Source organism: Pseudonaja textilis, chromosome 18 (genome assembly GCF_049901715.1).
Source record: "Pseudonaja textilis isolate UNSWEBS1 chromosome 18, rPseTex1.2, whole genome shotgun sequence".
NCBI classification, from domain to species: Eukaryota; Metazoa; Chordata; class Lepidosauria; order Squamata; family Elapidae; genus Pseudonaja; species Pseudonaja textilis.
In genome coordinates, this window is record NC_142007.1 from 165,341 (window position 1) to 184,940 (window position 19,600).

The 19,600-nt window shown below is 53.8% G+C and overlaps 1 protein-coding gene and 1 long non-coding RNA gene across 3 annotated transcripts; one reads left to right on the forward strand and one right to left on the reverse strand.

Annotated features, from left to right (window-relative positions):
- Window positions 1-1,312: 1,312 nt before the first annotated feature.
- On the forward strand, window positions 1,313-7,263 carry LOC148124437 (uncharacterized). The gene is made up of 3 exons (XR_015739884.1): window positions 1,313-1,481; window positions 4,351-6,386; window positions 6,539-7,263. It is a non-coding gene; the product is annotated as an uncharacterized LOC148124437 (long non-coding RNA).
- A 6,758-nt stretch (window positions 7,264-14,021) lies between these two features.
- PINK1 (PTEN induced kinase 1) lies at window positions 14,022-19,115 on the reverse strand. 2 transcript variants are annotated; one of them, XM_026720906.2, is made up of 8 exons: window positions 18,714-19,115; window positions 17,616-17,897; window positions 17,244-17,347; window positions 16,936-17,118; window positions 16,411-16,577; window positions 16,110-16,237; window positions 14,971-15,207; window positions 14,022-14,806 (listed from the first exon to the last, which is right to left on the reverse strand). In XM_026720906.2, the coding sequence occupies exons 1-8, from the start codon at window positions 19,029-19,031 to the stop codon at window positions 14,531-14,533; spliced, it is 1,695 nt and encodes a 564-aa protein (XP_026576691.1). In that variant the 5' UTR covers window positions 19,032-19,115; the 3' UTR covers window positions 14,022-14,530. The 2 variants fall into 2 exon arrangements, with proteins under 2 accessions (XP_026576691.1, XP_087771063.1); XM_087914937.1 differs by having other exon boundaries at window positions 16,110-16,234; window positions 18,714-19,109.
- Window positions 19,116-19,600: the final 485 nt, after the last annotated feature.

Here is a 19,600-nt window from a genome sequence, read left to right on the forward strand (position 1 = left end):
CCTCCTGCCACTGTCCCCTCCAGTGCCCTTGGGTTTTCACTGCACCAGTGAGGACTAGCTACTTGACGTTGTAAAAACGGAAAACAACCAGCCTCCGATTCCCGATCCTGCTTGTTTCCAAGGGGGGGCGAAGGGACCCCCCCTTCTATTCAGAGAGTCAGCCTTCTGGGGGACGGGCTGCCTCTTCACCCCAGGGAGGGTGCACAGCATTTCGAAGAATAGGTTGGCGCCCAGGAGTCCCGTGTTCCCTGCAAGGCAAAGAGCAGAACATGCTTCACCTGTCAAGAACGGCCTGGGGGGGGGGAGGAGCCCAAGGGGACAGCCCTGCACACCTCCAAAGCCTCCCCCAGCCTGCTGCTGAGGTGCCCCTCTCCCCCAACCGAGCTTTGCATGGGGTGGTAGCTCAGCCCTCCAGGAGGCTGCCAGGGCTCGGGAGCGGGTGGGGCTGCCCCTGGCACTGAACCTGACACCCTCCCTGCCCCCCAGCCCCCTTTGGCCTCATGGCAGGCGAAGTACAGAAAATCCAGAGCAATGACAGCCTGCCACCGGGTGGAGGCTTTTGGTTATGCCAGGCGCAGGGAAGGAATCGCGAAAGTTAACATAAAAATAATCAGGTTATAGATGTGGCGAAATCCGACGAGGGGTCTTACTCTGAGTCCCCCCATCACTCTAGGGGGGAAAACGGGGTGACGATAAATTACATGAAAACCGCGGTTTTCAAAGTCTAGGGGAAATTGCATTGACAATAGTAGACCGCCATCTCGTGGCCATTTTGCGTCATTGCAGGTGGCGGACAGAATTTAATAATATCCCGCCATCTCGTGGCCATTTTGCGCATGGCAGGTGGAGGAAAGAACTGAATAATAATATCCCGCCATCTCGTGGCCATTTTGCGCATGGCAGGTGGAGGAAAGAACTGAATAATATCCCGCCATTTTGCGCATGGCAGGTGGAGGAAAGAACTGAATAATAATATCCCGCCATCTCGTGGCCATTTTGCGCATGGCAGGTGAAGGAAAGAACAATAATAGCCCGCCATCTCGTGGCCATTTTGCGTCATTGCAGGCGGAGGGAAGGAATCGCAACGGTTAATAGAAATATGCATAATCGCCCACTCAGCCACATGACCACCAGGCAACGTCCACCCCGTCACATGGCCACCAAGCCATGCCCGCACTGGCACGTGACCACCAGGCCGCGCCCTCCCCGCGAGGTGGCCGCCAAGCCACGCCCACCCGCACGTGACCCCCGGCCGCGCCCATCCCGTCACATGGCCGCAAAGCCACGCACTCCCGGGCACGTGACTCCGCAAGCCACGTGCGCCTTGCGCAGGCGTGCCCGGCCTTCGGCGCAGGTGCTGGGCGGTGGCGGTTGGAGAGGCGTCTTCGCGGCTTGTGAGCGGCCTCTTGCTGCCTTCCGCGACGGCCACGAGGACGGTGGAACTCGGGCAGAGCCTGGAGGGTTTCCCGGGCCCGGTTCCGGTAAGGGAGGCCTCCTTCGTCCCGTCCCCTCCCTCTGTTGGCCAACCGGAGCCGCTTCGGAGTGGCGCCCGGGAAAAAAACGGCGCTCGCTCGCCTGCGTCGTTTGGGGTTTGGGGCTGGGTGGGGTTTCTTGGGGGGGGGGAAGAGAGAGGGGGCTGCACAGGTGTGGGGCTGGGGGGGGTTGCAGGAGCTCCCATGCTAGGTGGACGGTGGTGTGTGTGTGTGGCGTCATTTCTCCTTGCAGGCCTTGTCCAAGGGATGGTGGTTTGTCTTTTGCCGTTTATGGACCATTTGGCCTGTTGGAAAGTAGATTTAAATGTATTGTGTGCGCGAAAAGCTTTGCAAACTTGGAAATGGGCTGTTTTATGAGCAGTCCTTATGGAAACATGGCCTGGGAAGGGAGTGTATCTATTTTAAAGTAGAAGTAATGTCATATAGCAAGTCCTTGACTTATGACAACAGTTGAGCCCGAAAATATCTGTTGCTTAAGCGAGAGACGCATATAAAGTTAATTTTGCCCCATTTTATGACCGACCTTGCCACATTTGTAAGTGAATCACTGCAGTTTGTAAGTTCGTTAAGTGAATCTGGCTTCCTTGTCAACCTTGTCCGAAGGCCACCAAAGGGGATGACATAACCCCGGGGACTCTGCAACCGTCATAAATACGAGTCGGTTGCCGAGCATCTGAATTCTGGTCAGGGGACCATGGACCTGTTGCAATGGACAGAAGTGTGAAAAATGGCCTTACTTTTTCCACTGCCATGGGGAACTGTAAACGGCCACTAAACGAAGCATGGTAACTCCAGGACTACCTGTAATGATTTGCTTCCTGGGTGCCTGGTGTCTGAGAAAAGGTTTTGGAGCTGAGATGCTATGGAAGCATCCCTGGAGGGTGAAACTGCCAGCAGCCTGTAAAATACTCAACCTCCTTTTTGAATTTAAAAAAAATAAAAACACCAGCCTTTCATACTCTGTTCCATTCTTGATTTCTGGTTTCTCTGCATATTATTTGCACTTCTTTGGGCAGATTGGTACTTGGAAAAAAGCCCTCCCTGCAATGGTTGAATTTTATTTGGAAATTTATTTGCAGGGCTTTGTGTGTGTTTTTTTGGTCCTCCCCAAAATGGGCTCAACCGAAGCCCAAATAAAAATGTTTACAATGAAGAATTGATTTTTTTAAAAAATTGGACAAAAATCAAGTTTTTTCTTTAACTGTCCTGGGTGCCTGATTTACCCTTCGCTTCCTAAAGCATAACTTTGAAGGAAAATGAGCTTGGGGGGGGGGGGCATTTAATTTAACTCTTTGGTAGAGTCGGAAATGGTTTGGACCCTTTCTTGTTCTCTCAGTTGGTTCTGCAGTTTTGGCAGAAAGCTGCCCCTCCTTCACCAGGTTCCTCACTTTGGAATCTGGCCCTTATTTCCTCCTATCTTTTCACTGGGTTGGAAATTGATTGCGGACCTGATGCCAGGGGACTGATTTGAGCTCAGGAATAACATGGTTTGCTTTGGGGATGTTGCTGGAGAAAATCAGGGGTTTGAAGGGATGCCTCCCTCCCTCCCTCTTCCATGACCAACCTTCTCTCCATTTTTTCTTCCTCCCTGAAGTAGTCATTGCAATAGATAACTTTATGTACTACACCGAGGTCAGAACAAAGGCAGCGTAGTTCTAGATTGTCTATGCCTAAAATTTCAGGTCTGGTGGCATAAGTTATTCTGTTGCAAATACAGGAGTGGAGGACTCTTCTCGTGAAATATCTCTGGACTCTTGACTATTAATATCCGATGTGTAGTGCAGGTTCCAGACTGATGAGGTGTATTCGAGAATTGGTCTAGCAAATGTTTTCTATGCTTTAGTTAGTAGTGCAATATTACTGGAGAAAAAGCTACGTAGGATTAGGTTAACAACTCTCAATGCCCTTTTGGCTTTGTGGTTACAGTGGGCTCTGGCACTTAGATGATTACAGATGAGTACTCCAAGGTCCTTGACATAGTGGGAGTCATCAACAAGGTCTTGACTATTCAGCTTGCATTTTATTTTGTGATTTTTGTTTACCAATATGTAAGACAGAGCATTTGTTTGCTGAGATTTGAAGTTGCCACTTGTTTGCCCATTCTGGCATAGTCAAGGTCTGCACAGGATGGGTGCATATGTATGTTTCTCCTTCATTCTGGTGCTCCTCAGCCATTCCCAAGACCCTTTGGGTTCTCCCCTGCTCCTTCTCTCTCTCTTTCCCCCTCTCTGGGGTGGGCAGGTTGATAAACCCCCATAGTTCTAGGTCACCCCCTTAGATTTCTAGACCATCATGAGAAGATCTGCAGGTCCAGCTCTTTGGGGCAGATGGGAAGGTGGAAAACTTGATTTGACAAAGTGGGTCTCCCACAGAAGAATGCAGAGGCAGACCAGAGGGTTTGTGGGGAGGGTCCCAACCCCAAAAGGACCCCCCCTTCCATGTGCTCAAGAAGTAATACCCTAGCCCATTTTAAGAGGGAAGAGCATGCATCTAAATTCAACTCCATAGATTGCAACAGCTCATTCAGAAACGTTTGGAGAGGAGCCCAATTCCCCCCCTTATTTCTAGGATGTGAGTTTTGGAGGCCTTTACAGAGTTGTTGTTCCCCCCACCCCCAACAAAATGGGGGGAAAGGGAAATAAAAATGTTCTTCTCCTTGATCCTTCATCCCCATTGTAAACACCCAGGTGCTTTGGTTTATTTATTGCTTTACTTATTATTAAACTTGTATCCTGCCCATCTCCCCATTTCCATCTCGCCCCCTCCTGCGCCCTGCAGACGATCCTTTAATTAGCACCCTTTTTGTGCCCCCTCCTCTCCCCTTTGACACCCCTGTTTTTCTTCCTTCCTTCTCCAGGAGGCGAGAGGGCCGTGCCCCAACGGAGCCACCAACGTCGGAAACCGCTGCCTCGGCAGAATTGCAACGGCTGGCAAGAGGAGAAGAGGACGTGGTGGAAGACTTGGATTTTTCTGATGGAGACTGATGGATGGACAGATTTTGGGGGGTGTAACTGGACAGCTGTTGCCACTTGTGGAAGGCTGAGGAAGGGGCTGCATTGTTCCAGCTGGTCCTGAAGCCGAGTTGATGCACTGGAGGGAAATGCCAGATAATTTTATCCTCCAGCGGGGGAGCCTAAAAAGGCCATAATGGCTGGAAAAAAACCCTGCCTCTTTAGAATAATAATAATGGGGGTTCTTAAAACCATCTCAAAACAAAACCTTCTTTAAAAAAAAAAGCCAGGCCAGCCTTCAATGCTGCCCCTTCCTCTTCTGGAGGCCAATCCCACCCACCCAGCGCTGGAGACGCAGAGATGGAAGACCAACGTGCCACCACATTTTGTGGCTTGGCTCTTGTCGTGCAGGTGACCTTATTTAAAACTCTTGGGACCAGACAACAGCAGGAAGAGTTGGACTTGGCAGCACAATGCATGCTTTGAATCCCCCACTCCCCCCAATTCCCCTATTTTGATTTCTGTATGGGAAGGGATTGTGTGTGTCAGTTCTCGGCTTGTAAAAACAGCCTCTTGTGCATTTCTTTCGGAGGTCTGGATCGCTCTGCACCGAAACCGCAGCGGGCAAAACGGCCAGATCCCGATGGAGAAACGTTTTTCCCTGCGGCTTTTACTGCATTGTGACCCACGCACGCCTTTCTTCGCCGCCTGTGTGGTGCCCACCAGGAACTGAGACCCCCCCCAACACACACACACTTGTTGCTTGAGGTCACTGGACAGATCAGGTTTAGAACAAGGAGTATTGTTGGTCATGAGTGGATAAGGAGTTAGCAAGTCTTATTGTTGGTTGTGAGTGCATCCCCAAGGTAGCCAGGATATCTCTGTAATTTGCAAGTTAGGTGAAGGGAGTCTTAAGTCTTCAGCTTGGCTAACAATGTTTGGTGTTTGTGGAGATACGCTTGAGGCCCAAGAGCCCTTAAGTGGTAAATTTAAGTGGTAAGTTTTAAGCTGTGGCTGGTAGGGTCAAGGAATCATGGCTGTTGTGAGCCTTTAGGACCACGAGTGTTTATCTGGTAGGATTGTGCAGAGTTCAGATGGTAGGACAGAGTTGAGGTGTTGGAAGAACTTAGGTCAGCATTTTTCAGACTTGAAGGTGTGTGGACTGCAAATCCCAGAATTCCCCAGCCAATTGGTTTGGGGAATCCTGGGTGTTGATATCCACACATCTTGCTAAGGGTGGGAAACCCTAATCTAAGAGGGTCATCTATACCTACCACCAAGTAGGCTGGACTTGCTTTCAGAAAGCCAATTGGCTTTTTAGAAGAGTGGACTTCAACTCTCAGAATTATGGGAATTGGAGTCCTCCAGAGTGGAAGGCAGTAGATGTCTTCCATTCAACTCCCAGAATTCTGCAGGAGGGGTTAAGAGTTTTGGGAGCTGTAGTCCATCCATTGAAAGGTGCAACTTTCAAAGGGAGGGATTTTAGCTCCCACAATCCTTAGCAATGGCGGCTAGAGAAGCTTAAGATGTCCCCTTTCTCCCCAAGACACCAGGTAGCCACAATTCAGTTCTCAGCGTTCTCCATCCCGTGGATTGGAGACTTCTGGAAACTGAAGTTCACCATTCTTTGGAGACCAGAGAGCTCCATGCCTTCACTTGGGGGTGGCCCCCAATTCTTCTCAGTTCTGTGTTCAGAAATCTGGGACTTGGGACAAGTGCCAGGCCCTGCAGGTGTTGGGTCTCCAGTTCTTCTGGATTCTGTTTGTTCACACACAGGACAGAATCCTATTTCCATAGGATGCCCTAGAGCAGAGGTCCCCAACCTTGGGCACTTTAAGACTTGTGGACTTCAACTCCCAGAATTCCTCAGCCAGCAAAGCTTGGCTCAGAATTCCTGAGCGAACATGAATTCTGGGAGTTGAAGTCCACAAGTCTTAAAGCTGTCAAATTTGAAGAGCTCTGATATAGAGGATAGAGGGATGATATAGATGATTGATAGGTGATAGAGATAGATCAAGGGACTTCAACCCCCAGATTTCCTGAGCTAACACAACTGGAAGAGGAATTCTGGGAGTTGAAGTCCACAAGTCTTAGAGCTGTCAAGTTTGAAGACCCCCATTTTAGGGTCTCCAGGGGTTCTTGGCCATGGCCAAGGCCAACTTAGGTGGGTGGACTTCAGCTCTAGTTCGAAGCCTGCACAACTTAAAACTTGTCAAAGTTGAAACCTTTTTATGTGTAAGGTCTTCCTTGTGCTTCATTGGGTGTCATGCATGCTCCCTCCCCCAATCTTCCCAGCAACTAGGCAGGTGAGCCAGAAAACCCAGGTGAGTCAAGTCTGCAGTTCCTCCCCTTGTTCTAAGCAGGTGTGCACAATTTATTCCAAATCTTGGAATTTAATTTCAAATAATACACATTTGTGCATGCCTACTTATAGCAATGGGTGCACAGAGAACATCTCTATGCATGGTGGGTCACCCTCAGGAGGGTGGGGGAGAAAGGCTGGGAGCCAGCCATGGCATCAGGGAGGCTGGCAATGAGGCCCTAGGAAGGCCTGGGGCATCCAAGCCCCCCAGGGCACCCCCAGAGCCTCTCTTGCCAGCTTCTCTTGTGCCACGGTTGAAGTGGAGGGTTGGTGGGGGCTGGGGGAGGCCGAGAGAGGGGGCTGGGATGCAGGGGGGGCTGGGCAGAGAGCGGCTGCCCAATGTCCTGGGCTCTCAGGGTGGCAGTTTGGCCGCTCCAAGCCAAGGGACATTGGGAGACCGTTCCCTGGCCCATCACACCCACCCCATGTCCCATGGGCCTCCTCAATGCCTTTGGCTTCAATCCTGGCCCAAAAGGGGCCTGGGGGGAGGGGGACCTGGGAGGAGGGGGCACATAGCCCCCCCTTCCCAGGACCTCCCTCCCCTGGGCCCCTTTAAGCCAGGACTGAAGCCAAGTGGGGGTGGGGGGAGGGTTGGGGGTGGGAGGGAGGGTTGTGGGGGGGGGTGGGGGGGTGGGGGGGGGGGGGGGGTCAGGGGAGGGGTGGGTGGGCTGGGAGTAAAGGGGGTGTATTGCTTGTTTTTTTGAACTTTAATAAAGTTTGTCTCTTCTACCATCATGAGTGTTTCATTCCCCACCTACCATCATGAGTGTTTCATTCCCCACCTACACCCCACCCCCTCCTCCCAACCCCCTCCCCCACCCTTCCCCCACCCCTTCCCCTCCATTTCCCTCCCTCCTCTGGCCCCTCCCATCTATGGCCCCAAGGGGGGGACCAGGGAGGGGCAGACCCTGGGTGCCCCCCCCAGGTCTACTGGGCTGAGAGGCCCCTCCCCATCTTCCCAGGGTTTTCCTCTCTTCTCCCCCCCAGGAGGGCTGCTGGAGGAGGTGGGCAAGGCAGGCCCTGGAAGGAGGTCAGAGGCTGGCTGGGGAGGGGCTCCTTGCCCCCTCCTCTTCCCAGCCCCTTGGTGCCATGCTGGCAGAGACTCAGCAGGGAAATGGAGGCCCAGAGAGGTGGGGGGGGATTGGCAGGCTCTCCCCGGCTTTTCAGGGGAGGCCTTTGCCCCTGGCCTGCCAATCTCCCCACCCTCCAACCCAGGACCTCCCATTCCCCCCATTGCCTGGCACCAGGGGAGCTGGGAAGGGGAGGGGAGGGGCTGTTGGCAAAGAGCCCCTCCCCAGCCAGCCTCTAACATCCTCCCAAGAGCCTTCCTCTCCCCACCTCCACTTAGCCCCCAGCAGCCCTCCTGGGGAAGGGGGGGGAGGAAGAAGAGGTGATGGCCCTGGGAAGATGGCAGGGGCCACCCCAACCCTGCAGACCTGGAAGGGGGGCACCCAGGGCCTGCCCCTCCCTACCTCGGTCCCCCCCTTGAGGCCAAAGATGGGGAGGGGCAAGAGGAGGGAGGGAAATGCTGGGAAGATGGGGGCTGCAGGCAGGCCAGCTCTTGGGGGGCTCTTGCCAACCCACTCTGGCTAAGGCCTGCCTGCCCCCCCCCCATCTTCCCAGCACCTGTGCCCTCTACTTACCTCTACTTACCTGTTCTCACCTGTCCTCGTTGTCCTCCTTGCCATCTGGTGGTTCCCACAACTGGTCGCACTTTTATTTCATACTTACCCCTTTGCTGGCTGATGAGGCCAGGATTTCATCTAAGAAGCTGGGCTGTTTACCCACCAATACTTTAATATTAGTCTCCCCACCCACCCAAAAAAGGGAATTCTAAGTTCTGAAGGACGCACCCCGACACCCAACCTGTTTTACAAACAGAGTCTTTTTTGTTTTTTATTGTTATTTGAACTGCTTTGCTGGAAAGCCTTGGGATGCTTTTAGCAAGAAGCTAAGGTACCAACAGAGCTATCTTGGATTAATGCACCAGGGGAGGGAACAAACACAGACACCACAGGGGTGTCTTCAAAATTTGGCCCCTGCATTCTTTTCCCCGCCCCAAACTGGACAAATGCACACACACACACACACACACACACACACACACACACACACACACAGAGGTTGAAAGCTGGCAAGGGCTCCATGTTGGTCGCCTGAGTGTGGATACCAGGGAAAGTGCAATTCTGTATCCTCACCCAGGCTGCCCTGCCTTAAAATAAAACACTGCATCCTTTGGGCACAAAAGCCAATTAAAACAGAGCATACCTGTGTATTGTATGTGCGCGCGCGCGCACACACACACACACACACACAGAGGAGAATACAGCTCAGGGTTGAACTGTGGGGTCTTTGGTACTCTCCAAACTTGGGTTTTCTGGCAGGCATTTCATCACCCAGCTTGGTAACATCAGTGCCATCCTCACTGCACTGATGATGTTACCTAATTGGGTAATGAGACGTCTGCAAGAAAATCAAGCTCAGAGAGCACCAAGGACCCCCCCACACACACACAGAGACTTCCAGAAGGGAAGCAATGGGTTACCCCCATTCCCCCAAGCACAATATCCTTCCTGCTTCCTTTCTGCCTCCTTCCCAACAATTCCCAGGCAGCCAAACCCGCGACTGATGGGCCTCCCTGCAGCCTCTAAGTTGCAATAGCACTTGAAAAGACTTCTATGCCGCTTCACAGGGCTTTTAAGGCTGTCTCTAAGCGGTTTACAGAGTCAGCAAAGCATTGCACCCCCCAAACAATCCGGGTCCTCGTTTTACCGACCTCGGAAGGACGGGAGTCCCAAGTCAACCAAATGCCCAGAAAGGCCAGGATGGAAACAAACGAGCGAGCAAACCAACCAATGATGCCCATCAAAGAGAGAAACACATAGGAAGTCAAAGGAGAGAAAGAAAAAAAGGGAAGAAGATCGCCCCACAGACAGAGGCTGTGCTCTACCATCCAAATAAAAATAAAAATTTAAAAAAGGACATGGAGTTTGGACACTGGATCACTGTCGGTCTCAAAAGCTGCTAGCAATGCATAGACCTCCCCCCACAAGAAAAGAACACTGTACCGGTTCCAGCCATGGAGGTGTCCCCCCCCTGCAAAAAAGGAAGAGGGGGGGTCCTTGACCCTCCATGGCTGGTTTGCAGAGCTGTTTCTCCTTCTCCAAGTGTGTCTTCCTCATAAATAACTTTTAAAACCCCATCCCGCCGAGTCTTTATTTCCTCCCCCCAATACGAATATTTTAGCAGATTTCCACAGGCCTCTTTTTGGGAGGGAACTTCTTTCTTCAGTGAGATGCCCGACGGTGGAGAATCCAGGCGTCACGAAGGGGGCTTGGGGGCATCGCTCAGAGCCTCCAAGAGAGAGAGGTCCCATTTTCCTGCTGGGGGGAGACCCGGCTGGGAAGAAGCTTCCCTCCGTAGGGGGACGAGGCCACGCTTCCGGTGGAGGGTTGGGCGAAGCTCTGCAAGAGGAAGGTTGCACTGGGGAAGCCGCTGGGAAACTGGCTGTATGCAACATCCGGCCCACCTCTTGGCTACCTGGAGGAAAAACAGCAAGGAAAGCAAATGAAGCACCTGGGAGGATTTGAGCACAAGGCCGAGAGCCGAACCAAGTGGAGGGTGCAAACCATTTCAAAAAGAAAAGCTAAAATGCAACCTTTCTTCCAGAGCACAGAGGAGTTGACAGCCCTGGCACTAAGGAGGAGCCTGCGTGGTACAGGCCACGGGATTTAAAGCCTTACGCGTGGCCCCTGCAGGATGGGAAGCTTGATGGGAAGAAGAGGGAGGGGCAAACTTTAAGGGACTCAACCTCCAAGTGGAGAATGAGAGAAGGTATCGATAAGACGTCGATAGAGCTGAAGAAGCTTCTTGGATGGGAAGTGAAACATCTTCAAAGAAACCCCAGGAAAGTCCAGTTCTCCCTTGGAAAAGCAACTTTGGGATATTGATCAGAATATTTGTAGCTCAGAGATCCTTGGGGCTCTCCAAGTGGGTGGTTTCCTTGTAGACGTTTCAAAACCAAACTAAGGAACATCATCAGTGTTGGAAGGAAATGGGGTTTGTGAAGAGGGAGGAGGAGGAGAGGAGGAAGACTGTGGAGTTCTTGGTGCCTTCTTGGGTCTTATACCTGAACAGGTGAAGGGGCCCTGGGAACTGCCACCCTTCAACGCTTGTAGGTGAAGGGGGGGCTTCCAGGTCACCTCGTACTGCCTGCACCTCGAACGGTGCAGTTTCTGGCCCTCTCTAAATGGTTGCCAACCACACACAGAGCAATAAACGTTGTTTACCAATGCAAAAACAAAAAACCCTTGCTCTCCAACCCACCCAAGTCCCTCCCCATCATACGCATTTGTTTTATTATGTTAAACTGATAAGGGCAGCACTATTACTTCCCCCCAACCTGGGCTCTTTACCAGGGATCTCATAAAAAGGTTCTTTGGGCCATGGTTCCCTGGGAACGATTTGTGCTGGAAATAACCCCGATTCAGAGAAAGGAGGGAGAACCAGTGCAATCCTGTGAGAGATCTACAGGATCTAAAACAGGATGAGAAGGGAATCTCTGTCTGGTTTTGTTGAGGGGTGGAGAGGGACACGCAAAGGGACGGAGTGAGGAGGGAAGCGGGAAGAAATTTGGAAGCCAGAGCATTTAAAAAGAGAAATAAAGAGGTCAAAACCAACCAGGAAGCCCCTTTTTTTTGGCATGCAGAGATTGGCTCAAGGCACCTGCACGGGTGGCTTTCAACAGCATACAAGGAGAAATTGGGATTGTGGGGCACTGGGCAAAGGACAAAGGCCTTTGAAGATTTGGGGGGGTGGCACCCCCAGAAATCCAGTCTTTAGACACAAAGGTGTTTTTAAAAAAAGCCAAATGGTTTATCACCTGGGCAGCAAACCCAGATTGGATCCATGCATTCCATAAAGCTAGGATGGGCTGAAACCACAATGAACTAGTTTTCAGCCAGCCTGCTAAGGCCACAGTGGAGGCAATTTATGGCAGGCATGGCCAAGCACCGAGCCACTTGGGCTGTGCGTTCACAAGACCCTTAACCCAGGTTAACTAACTAGAATAGAATAGAAAAGGATGAAGAATAGGATAGGATAGGATAAATGAAGAACAGAATAGGAATAGAATTAGGAATAGAATATAGAATAGAATGGGGTGGGGTAGGAGTAGTAGAGTAGAGTAAATTAGAATTAGAGTAGAATTAGAGTAGAGTAGGAACAGAACACACAACACAACACAACACAGAACACCAAGAAGAATAGAACAGAATAAAGGATAGGATAGAATAAGGGCGCTTAATGCATTTGCCATGGAAAACTTCCATTTCTGGCCTCCATCCTTCTGGGTCTAACCTTTCTTCGAAGTCAATCATGGTTTCCCTCCCTTGTGGGTCCCCCCCCCCTTCTCTGAAGTTTTTTTTTAATTTCCCTTCACCACCACCCCCTTTTTTTAAGAAAGGCTGCCCTGTGCATGCAAGCTGTTCACTTACCTCTATTTGGCCCCGAAGCCCTGGCGGGTTCTGGCCCAGTTCATTGCAGCTTTGCACCCCGCCCCAAAAAATAAAATGGCAGTTTCGACTTGATAGTCGCACCTGCAAAAGAAAAAACCTCATGCCCAGGGGCGGCAGAAGCGGCTCTGGCTCAAGCAAAAGAAGTATCGCTTTGCAAATGGGGAGCCTCGCCTCTAAAAATGCCTTTTTCCCCCTTTTTGGCCTTAAAAGTGGATTATGAGCGACGCCAGGCAACCTCACAGCTGCTGCCTTTCCCCCTCATAGGACTTCTTTCGACGCTCGAGGCTGCTGGAGAGAAAGGCCCCTTGCAAGGAGGTGTCTATCCGATTGCCTGCCCCGCTCGAATACACTTTTAGCTGACCGTTTTCAAACCTGATATTTCTCTCTCTCGTGGATGAAGGTTTCCCTTCCCGTCCTCCCCGGGCCCGGCAATTGGATAGTTTCCCTGCCCCGACCGGTTGTCCCGTGCAGGCAGTCAGCCGGCCGCCTCAATTCGGTTCTATTGGAAAAGATAGGGCGATTGCAAGGGGGCCTAAAGGGGGGAGACGTCGCGCCTTGATTGTAACCCGCCCTTTAAAGGGACAGCCGGAGCTTTTGTCGAAGGCACTCGGGGAAAATATCTTATTCTGCGTCCCCCATCACTCTAGGGGGGGGAAAACGGGGTGAAAATAGACCTCAAATTACGTGAAAACCGCGGCTTATGAGTCTATGGGAAATTGCATTGACAATAGCCCGCCGTCTCGTGGCCATTTTGCGCATGGCAGGTAGAGAAAAGAACTTAATAATAGCCCGCCATCTCGTGGCCATTTTGCGTTATTGCAGGGGGAGAAAAGAAATTGCACAGCAATAACAGCCTGCCACCTGGTGGAGGTTTTTCGTTACGGCAGGCGCAGGGAAGGAATCGCGAAAGTTAATATAAATAAAAATAATCAGGTTACAGATCTGTCGAAATCCGACGAGGGGTCTTACTCTGAGTCCCCCATCACTCTAGGGGGGAAAACGGGGTGACAATAAATTACATGAAAAACGCGGTTTTCAAAGTCTAGGGGAAATTGCATTGACAATAATAGCCCGCCATCTCGTGGCCATATTGCCAATAAGCAAGTAACAGGTTAGTTACATACACAGTTCCTAAATTAAACATTTAGATGCCATATTTTTAAAGGTGTTTGTGTATTATATATACCTTGGGACGGCAAACCATTCCCAATTTGAATCTGCAGTTCCCAAATTCATCACTGGAGAGCAGGTTTTTCAGTGTGCATTACTAAAATTTGCCACTGGAGGACAGACCTTTCTCACCTATCATCTTTATTATGTATACCTAGGGTTATCTATTTCTTTTACCTATCTATATTATGTATCTATTGTATGGATCTAGCTGGATTAACTTAATGACCTGTTTCTCATTTAACAACTGCAGTGGCTCCCTTCACAACTGTGGCAGGAAATGTCATAAAATGGAGCAAAATTCACATAACAGATGTTTCACTTAGCAACAAAAACGTTGGCCTCAATTGTGGTTGTAAGTCAAGAACTGCCTGTACTTCTGTGAGTTCTGGCTGGAGTGAACATCATTATTGTCGTCGTCTTCTTCTGAGGCCTCATGTGAAAGGAAGGATTTCCAACAGAATAAATAAAAAGAAATAAACCTGCCTTTAAACCGCTGGAAGAACACCAAGCACCATACACACAACTCTGCAAACGTGAATGTGATTTATTTGCACGACCCAACAGGCAGTTCTACCACTAAGAAACTACGCCGCTGATGAGACCCCTTTTGACCGGAAAAAACAACCCGAAGAGAACCACAACGAAGCAGGTGAGGATGGTATTTCTCTCACCTGGTTTCTACTCATCCTCCCCTTTGGGGTTCTAGGTCACGGAATGAAAGGAGGGGTTCTAGGCAATTTTCCTTTGGTTGGGCAACTTCCCTACGTGGCCAAACAGGCAAAAGCAAAGAGGAGCTTAAAGGACCTGCAACTCAAAGCCACCCTTCTCAAAGGCGACTCGTACCAAGTGGGAAACCCGGGAAGTCGTGCGGGGGGAGCCAGCAGCCAGGGTCTCCCTCCAAGGAGGCCACAGCCTCCTCGTGCCCTGTCGCCAGCTTGATGAAGCCTTGGGGAGAAAACGCCCATCCCCATTGCGGAACCTCCTCTCCCCCCGGAAGCCGCCTCCCCCACGGGGTCCACGAGGGGAGGGGCGCTTCTACTGGGGGGCAGGCCTGGCTGCCCCCCTCCAGGAGCAGAGCAGGGCCACTGCCTCACAGAGGTCCTCGTAGTCCAGGCTGGCCAGGAAGCCCCTCTTCAAGCGGGACTCCACCCTTCGGGTGCCGCCCAGCCGGTCGGTCATTAAGGCCGCGGCCGACTCTTGAAGCAGCCAGGGCAGCAGCCGCGGGAGAGGGAGGCCACCCGCCTGGCCGAGAGCCGCCTCACCCCAGAGGCTCAGGTGGAGGACGTTGGCTGCCACTCGGGCCGGGGGCCTCTGGAAAGGAAGCAGTGGCGGAGAGGTCAGCCCCGGGACCAGCCGAGTCTCTGGGGCCAGCTGAGCTGCCCCCTCCCCAGGCCCTCAGAAACCCCCCTGGGGAACTCCCCCCCATGACCCTCAGGGACCCAAGAGCCCCGCCACATGCCCCCGGCCCTTCTCACCTGGGCTGGGCTCCGCTGCAGGAGCCTGGCCACCAGCTCCTTCACTTCCGGGGCTGCCGGGCTGGGCAAGGGGGGCAGCTCTTCCTCCTGGTAGGTGCGGCTGTCCAGGGCGGGGCCCCCTTGGCCGTAGAAGGGGTTCCCGGGCCCCAGAATCTCGTAGGCCAGGGCGCCCACGGCCCAGACGTCCGCCTTGCTGTAATCGATCACCACGCCTGGGCCTGGCATGGCCGTGGCCACCTGGGGAACGGGGGGCTGTTATAAGGGTGCTGGGGGGGAAGTGAAGCATGGCGTCCGCTTGCCGTTCTCTTTGGGCAGTGGGTGAGCAGCCCTGCAGACCCAGGTTCAGATTTAGGAGGAGGACAGGACGTTTCAGGCGGAGACCCCGGAGGCCCTCCCTGGGCCGAAGTCAGGCTGCCCTATAGGGCAGAGCCTTCCAGGGGAGGCCTCTGTCCCCTTTGCGGCCTGTGGCTTTGTGTGATGCGCAGGCCCCGCTGCAGGGATGCCATTCCCTGGCCAGAAGCCCCCCTGATGCGGGAGGCAGCAGATCTGGGACGAGAGCCAAGAGGGGGCCGGCGTCCTCTCCCTTCCCCTAAGGCCATGAGTTGAAGTCCGCCAGTCTTAAAGTCGCCAAGGGATCGGAGACCCCCTGGTCTCAAGGGTGGGCAGCCTCCTTCTGCCTTTGCTTTGGGGGGCCGTGGGTGGGGTGGGAAGCTCCTAAGCGACCAGAGGGACCAGAGGCAGAGGCCCCACCACAACCTCCAGGGCTCTCAGAGAATCAGACCAGGAACTACAGGACCGAACCTTCGTTTTGGGTACAGATCCCTGCCGAATTTTCCAATGAAGGACTGTTTTCTTTAGCAGCCTATTCAGCTTTTTACCTCCGTCTGCACACAATGCCTCTCGGGGTAGGAATATATAATACAAAGCTTTCACGTTCCCAGACTTTGAATTAAAATGGCTTCTGCGCATTGGTTTATAAACACATCCATCTTGGTTGGGCTGTTTCCCTTTTCATTCCTTAAAGCGACTGTTTCCTCTGCCGTCTTCCCTATTTTTATAGCCCCTTGACTTAGACGAAAGAAAGGGGGAAAAGGGGAGCCAGAGGGGGTCTCTCTCTCTCTCCCCCACCCCCCAGTTACCTCAGGCGCCATCAGGCAGGTGTTGCCTCCACGATCCACATACCAGCTGGGGAAGGGCAGCTTCAGGCCCAGCGTTTCGTCGGCCAAACAGCACCCGAAGTCGGTGATGACTAGCCCTGGGCACCCTGCTGCAAGGGCAAGAGAGGGGGCCACGGCTGAGTGAATACCCACAGCTGACTTCCCCCCCCGCCCGCCCGAAAAGGGGCCCCGCAGCAGGCACAGCTTTAACGCCCTTGGGCGTTAAGCAGGGAGCCGAAGCCTCCCAGGGTCCCGCGTCCATCCATCAAAGAGCGCAACGCACCCGAGTCCAACTCCACCAGGATGTTGTCTGACTTCAGGTCTCGGTGGGCGACTCCCTGTCGGACGAGGTGATCCACCCCTTCCAGCAACTGCAGGATCATCACGGCCCCCACACGGGGCTCCGGGCGCCCCTCGGCCAGGAGGAACTGCCGCAGCGTGCATGGGTAGCTGAGCAGAGCAAGGGGGGAGCTGAGAAAGCAGCGCCAAACGCTGGGCCAATCCCGCTCCCGACCCCCAGGCCTCCAGGGAGGCATTTCGGCATTACAAGGCTGGGAGACCCGTGGCTCCTTATTCCGACCTCCCACTCCCGACTTCTCCAGGAGGCCAAACCCCCCAGAGGGACTCAGCTCAGGGACTCCGAGGGGGGAGGGGGGTTAAGCCCCACCTCACCCGCTCCATGTCTGCAGGGAGACTCCCTGTCCCCATCTCCCCTTGCGACTCGCAGCCCGTTCCCACCTGCCAGCACCTTTTCCTGCAAAGGCTCCCTAAAGGCAAGGCGCCCATTTTGTGGTATCCGCCTGCTTACTTCTTCATCACCAGGAAGAGGGTGCGGCTGTGCCCAATGCCGGAGGGGTTCAGGGTGGAAGGCAGGACGTCCGGATAGTCCACCGTGGCGCCCGGCAGCAGCGGGACCTGAGAGGTGAAAGCCCGGATCACCTGGATGATGTTGGGGTGAGGCTTCAGCCACTTCTTCCCAAAGAGGCACTTCCTGCCCAGAGACGACAGTCACAGCACAGCCAAGGTGAGAGATGGCTCTTTTTCTCTGGCCGGCTTGCAAAGCTATCAAGTCTTCTCCTTCCCTTGTAAACTCTCCTCCACCTGGTTCAGCCCTACCTGGGTCTGGCAACTGCTCCAAATTCTCCAGAAAGGGCCCGTCCGCTGGCTGGGACCAGTTCTTGAGACATGGTGGCCAGGATGCCTTCACTTGAAGAACCAGCCTGGAAAAGCCAGAAGCAAATAAAGACGCTGACTAGAGATTTTTACGTATGTATATCTCTTTATTCTCCCACAACAACAGCCCTGCGAGGTGGGCTGGCTGAGAGACAGGCAGTGGCCCAAAGTCACCCAGCTGCCTTTTTCAGAGCTACGGCCGGACTAGAACTCCCCGTATCCTGGTTTCCAGCCTGATGCCATTACACCAAATTGTTTCTCTAAGTGCAGGTGTTTACTTTCAAGGCAGAAAAGGCACCAAAATCGGTTCCTTACCGAAATATTCCACATCATTTTGATAGCCAGTGGGAACTCTTCCTTCCAGCCCTCGGCCTCGACCACACCCTGGGTGTCCGAAGCACCCCCACCACCATCCCTCCGTTCGGGCACCAGATCTCTGTCCCCGGTGGGGGTGGCAGGAGCAGCCGCTTCATACACAGCCCCGCTGCAGCCTTTGCCGATCGACTGGCCGATGAAATACTCCTCCAGTCTGAAGCCTCGCTGGGCTACTAATCCCAGGGTCTCCTTCGGGGGCTTGTTCCTCGGGAGAAAGATTGTCTGGAAAGAAGAGCAACCAGGACAAGAGCGCTAAATGGGGCGCTGGGCTCCGTGGCTTCTGGCCGGAGGGGGGGAAAGCAGGGATTCCTCTGTGGACCCACTCCCCAGAGATCAGTTGGCCGTGGCTTCCTTCTCCCCCCGCCCATGCCATCGAGGCCTAGAGTGGAGACACACACACACCCCTGCTCCACCTTTAGCTACCTCTGTCTAAGGGGGGCGGGGGCCTCCTGGGCGCTCTCTGGGCTTGGTGGTTTCCTTGCAGACATTTCATGACCCGACTAGGGAACATCATCAGGGCTACTAAGGAATAATGGGGCTTGCTGTCAGAGATCTATAAACCATATACAACCCCCCCTTTTTTCAACCCTGGATCTATTTGGGGGTTCAACAGGTGAAAGCAGGGTTTGATTCTACACAAACAGGTGGAAAAATATTAGTGAAATCAACAGCCTATTCCGTAGAAGGAGAAAAAAATGTAGTTTTTTCCCCTCTCCAACAGAGGCCGGCCATGGATTTTACAGAGGCACCAGGTGGAGAGGAGGCCTCGGACTGGACACAACCCAAAAATGAGGTGTTTTTTTTTCCAGGTGGAAACAAGGGAGTCTCTGTGGGTAGAAGCGGGGGAGGGGAGGGGGCTGGGGGGGGGCTCCCCTCTTGTGCGCCAAACTGAGGGGAGGCTGGACCCCCTTCTCCCCCCCACATGGCGCAGGGGTGGCCCCGCCCCTTCAGGTGCGAGGCTGGCCCCGCCCACTTCCTTCAGGTGCGAAGCTGGCCCGTTGCCCCGGCAACCCCGTCGCCCAGCAACGCGACCCGCACCTGGATGTCCCTGCAGGCCGCGGCGGCGCGCCTCTCCTCCTCGGCCGCCGCGAGCTCCAGCAGCCCCAGCCCCAGCCCCAGCCCCAACCCCAGCCGCCGCGGGGCCGGCGGGAGGCGCCGGAGAGGGACGCTGCGGAGGCCCAGCCGGGCCGCGGCCAGGCGCAGGAGGAGCAGCCCCGGGGGCCGCGCGGACGGGGCGGCGGAAAAGCAGGAGGCGGGCGGGGACGCGGCGGTGTGGTGGGGAGGCCCCGCGAGCCATCCCCGCAGGAGGACCCGGCCTAACCGAGCCCCGAGGCCCAGCGCCCGTCTCAGCCCCATCGCCGTCACTAGGCCGCACGCACGCAGGTGGCGGAGCCAAGCGGACCTCCCCGGCCAGCGTTCCACACGCAGCGCGCATGCGTGGCCCCAGAGGGATGCTGGGAGTTGGAGTCCTCATGTGCTCGAAAGCTTGTCCAGTGATTTGCTCTTTGGGGAGAGAGAGCCGTTGTTATGGGGGGGGGGAGGTGGGGGGAGGGGCGATAACACTCGGAGCCTGCTTTCTCCACGGGGCGGCTTTGGTTCTGGGAAGACTGCGGAAATCGGTGTTTCTCAGCCTCGGTGAGGTTAGGAAAAGGTGGACTTCGACTCCCAGAATTCCCCAGCCAGCGGATAAAACTTGGATGTGAACTCTTAAAACGGGGGTCTCCAAACTCGGGCACTTTACGGCTGGCTGGGGAATTCTGGGAGTTGAGGTCCTTGCATCTTAAATGGCCGAGTTTGGAAAGCCCCGTTTAAAAACCTCCCTCTCTCTTTGAGACACCTGACACCCAGAATGGCAGGGCAACTAATAAGTATTTTATTAACTGAAAAAATCTGGAGCCTCCCATTCCTTCCAATCACTGGAAAAG

What these genes read in the sequence shown, in the direction of transcription:
- PINK1 (XM_026720906.2), bottom strand. Translation starts at nt 19,031, where the DNA reads ATGGGGCTGAGACGGGCGCTGGGCCTCGGGGCTCGGTTAGGCCGGGTC. An exon ending in CGGCCTGCAGGGACATCCAG is followed by an intron (nt 17,898 to 18,713) that starts GTGCGGGTCGCG and finishes TCTTCTTTCCAG; the next exon opens with ACAATCTTTCTCCCGAGGAA. An exon ending in TGCAGCGGAGCCCAGCCCAG is followed by an intron (nt 14,807 to 14,970) that starts GTGAGAAGGGCC and finishes CTTCCTTTCCAG; the next exon opens with AGGCCCCCGGCCCGAGTGGC.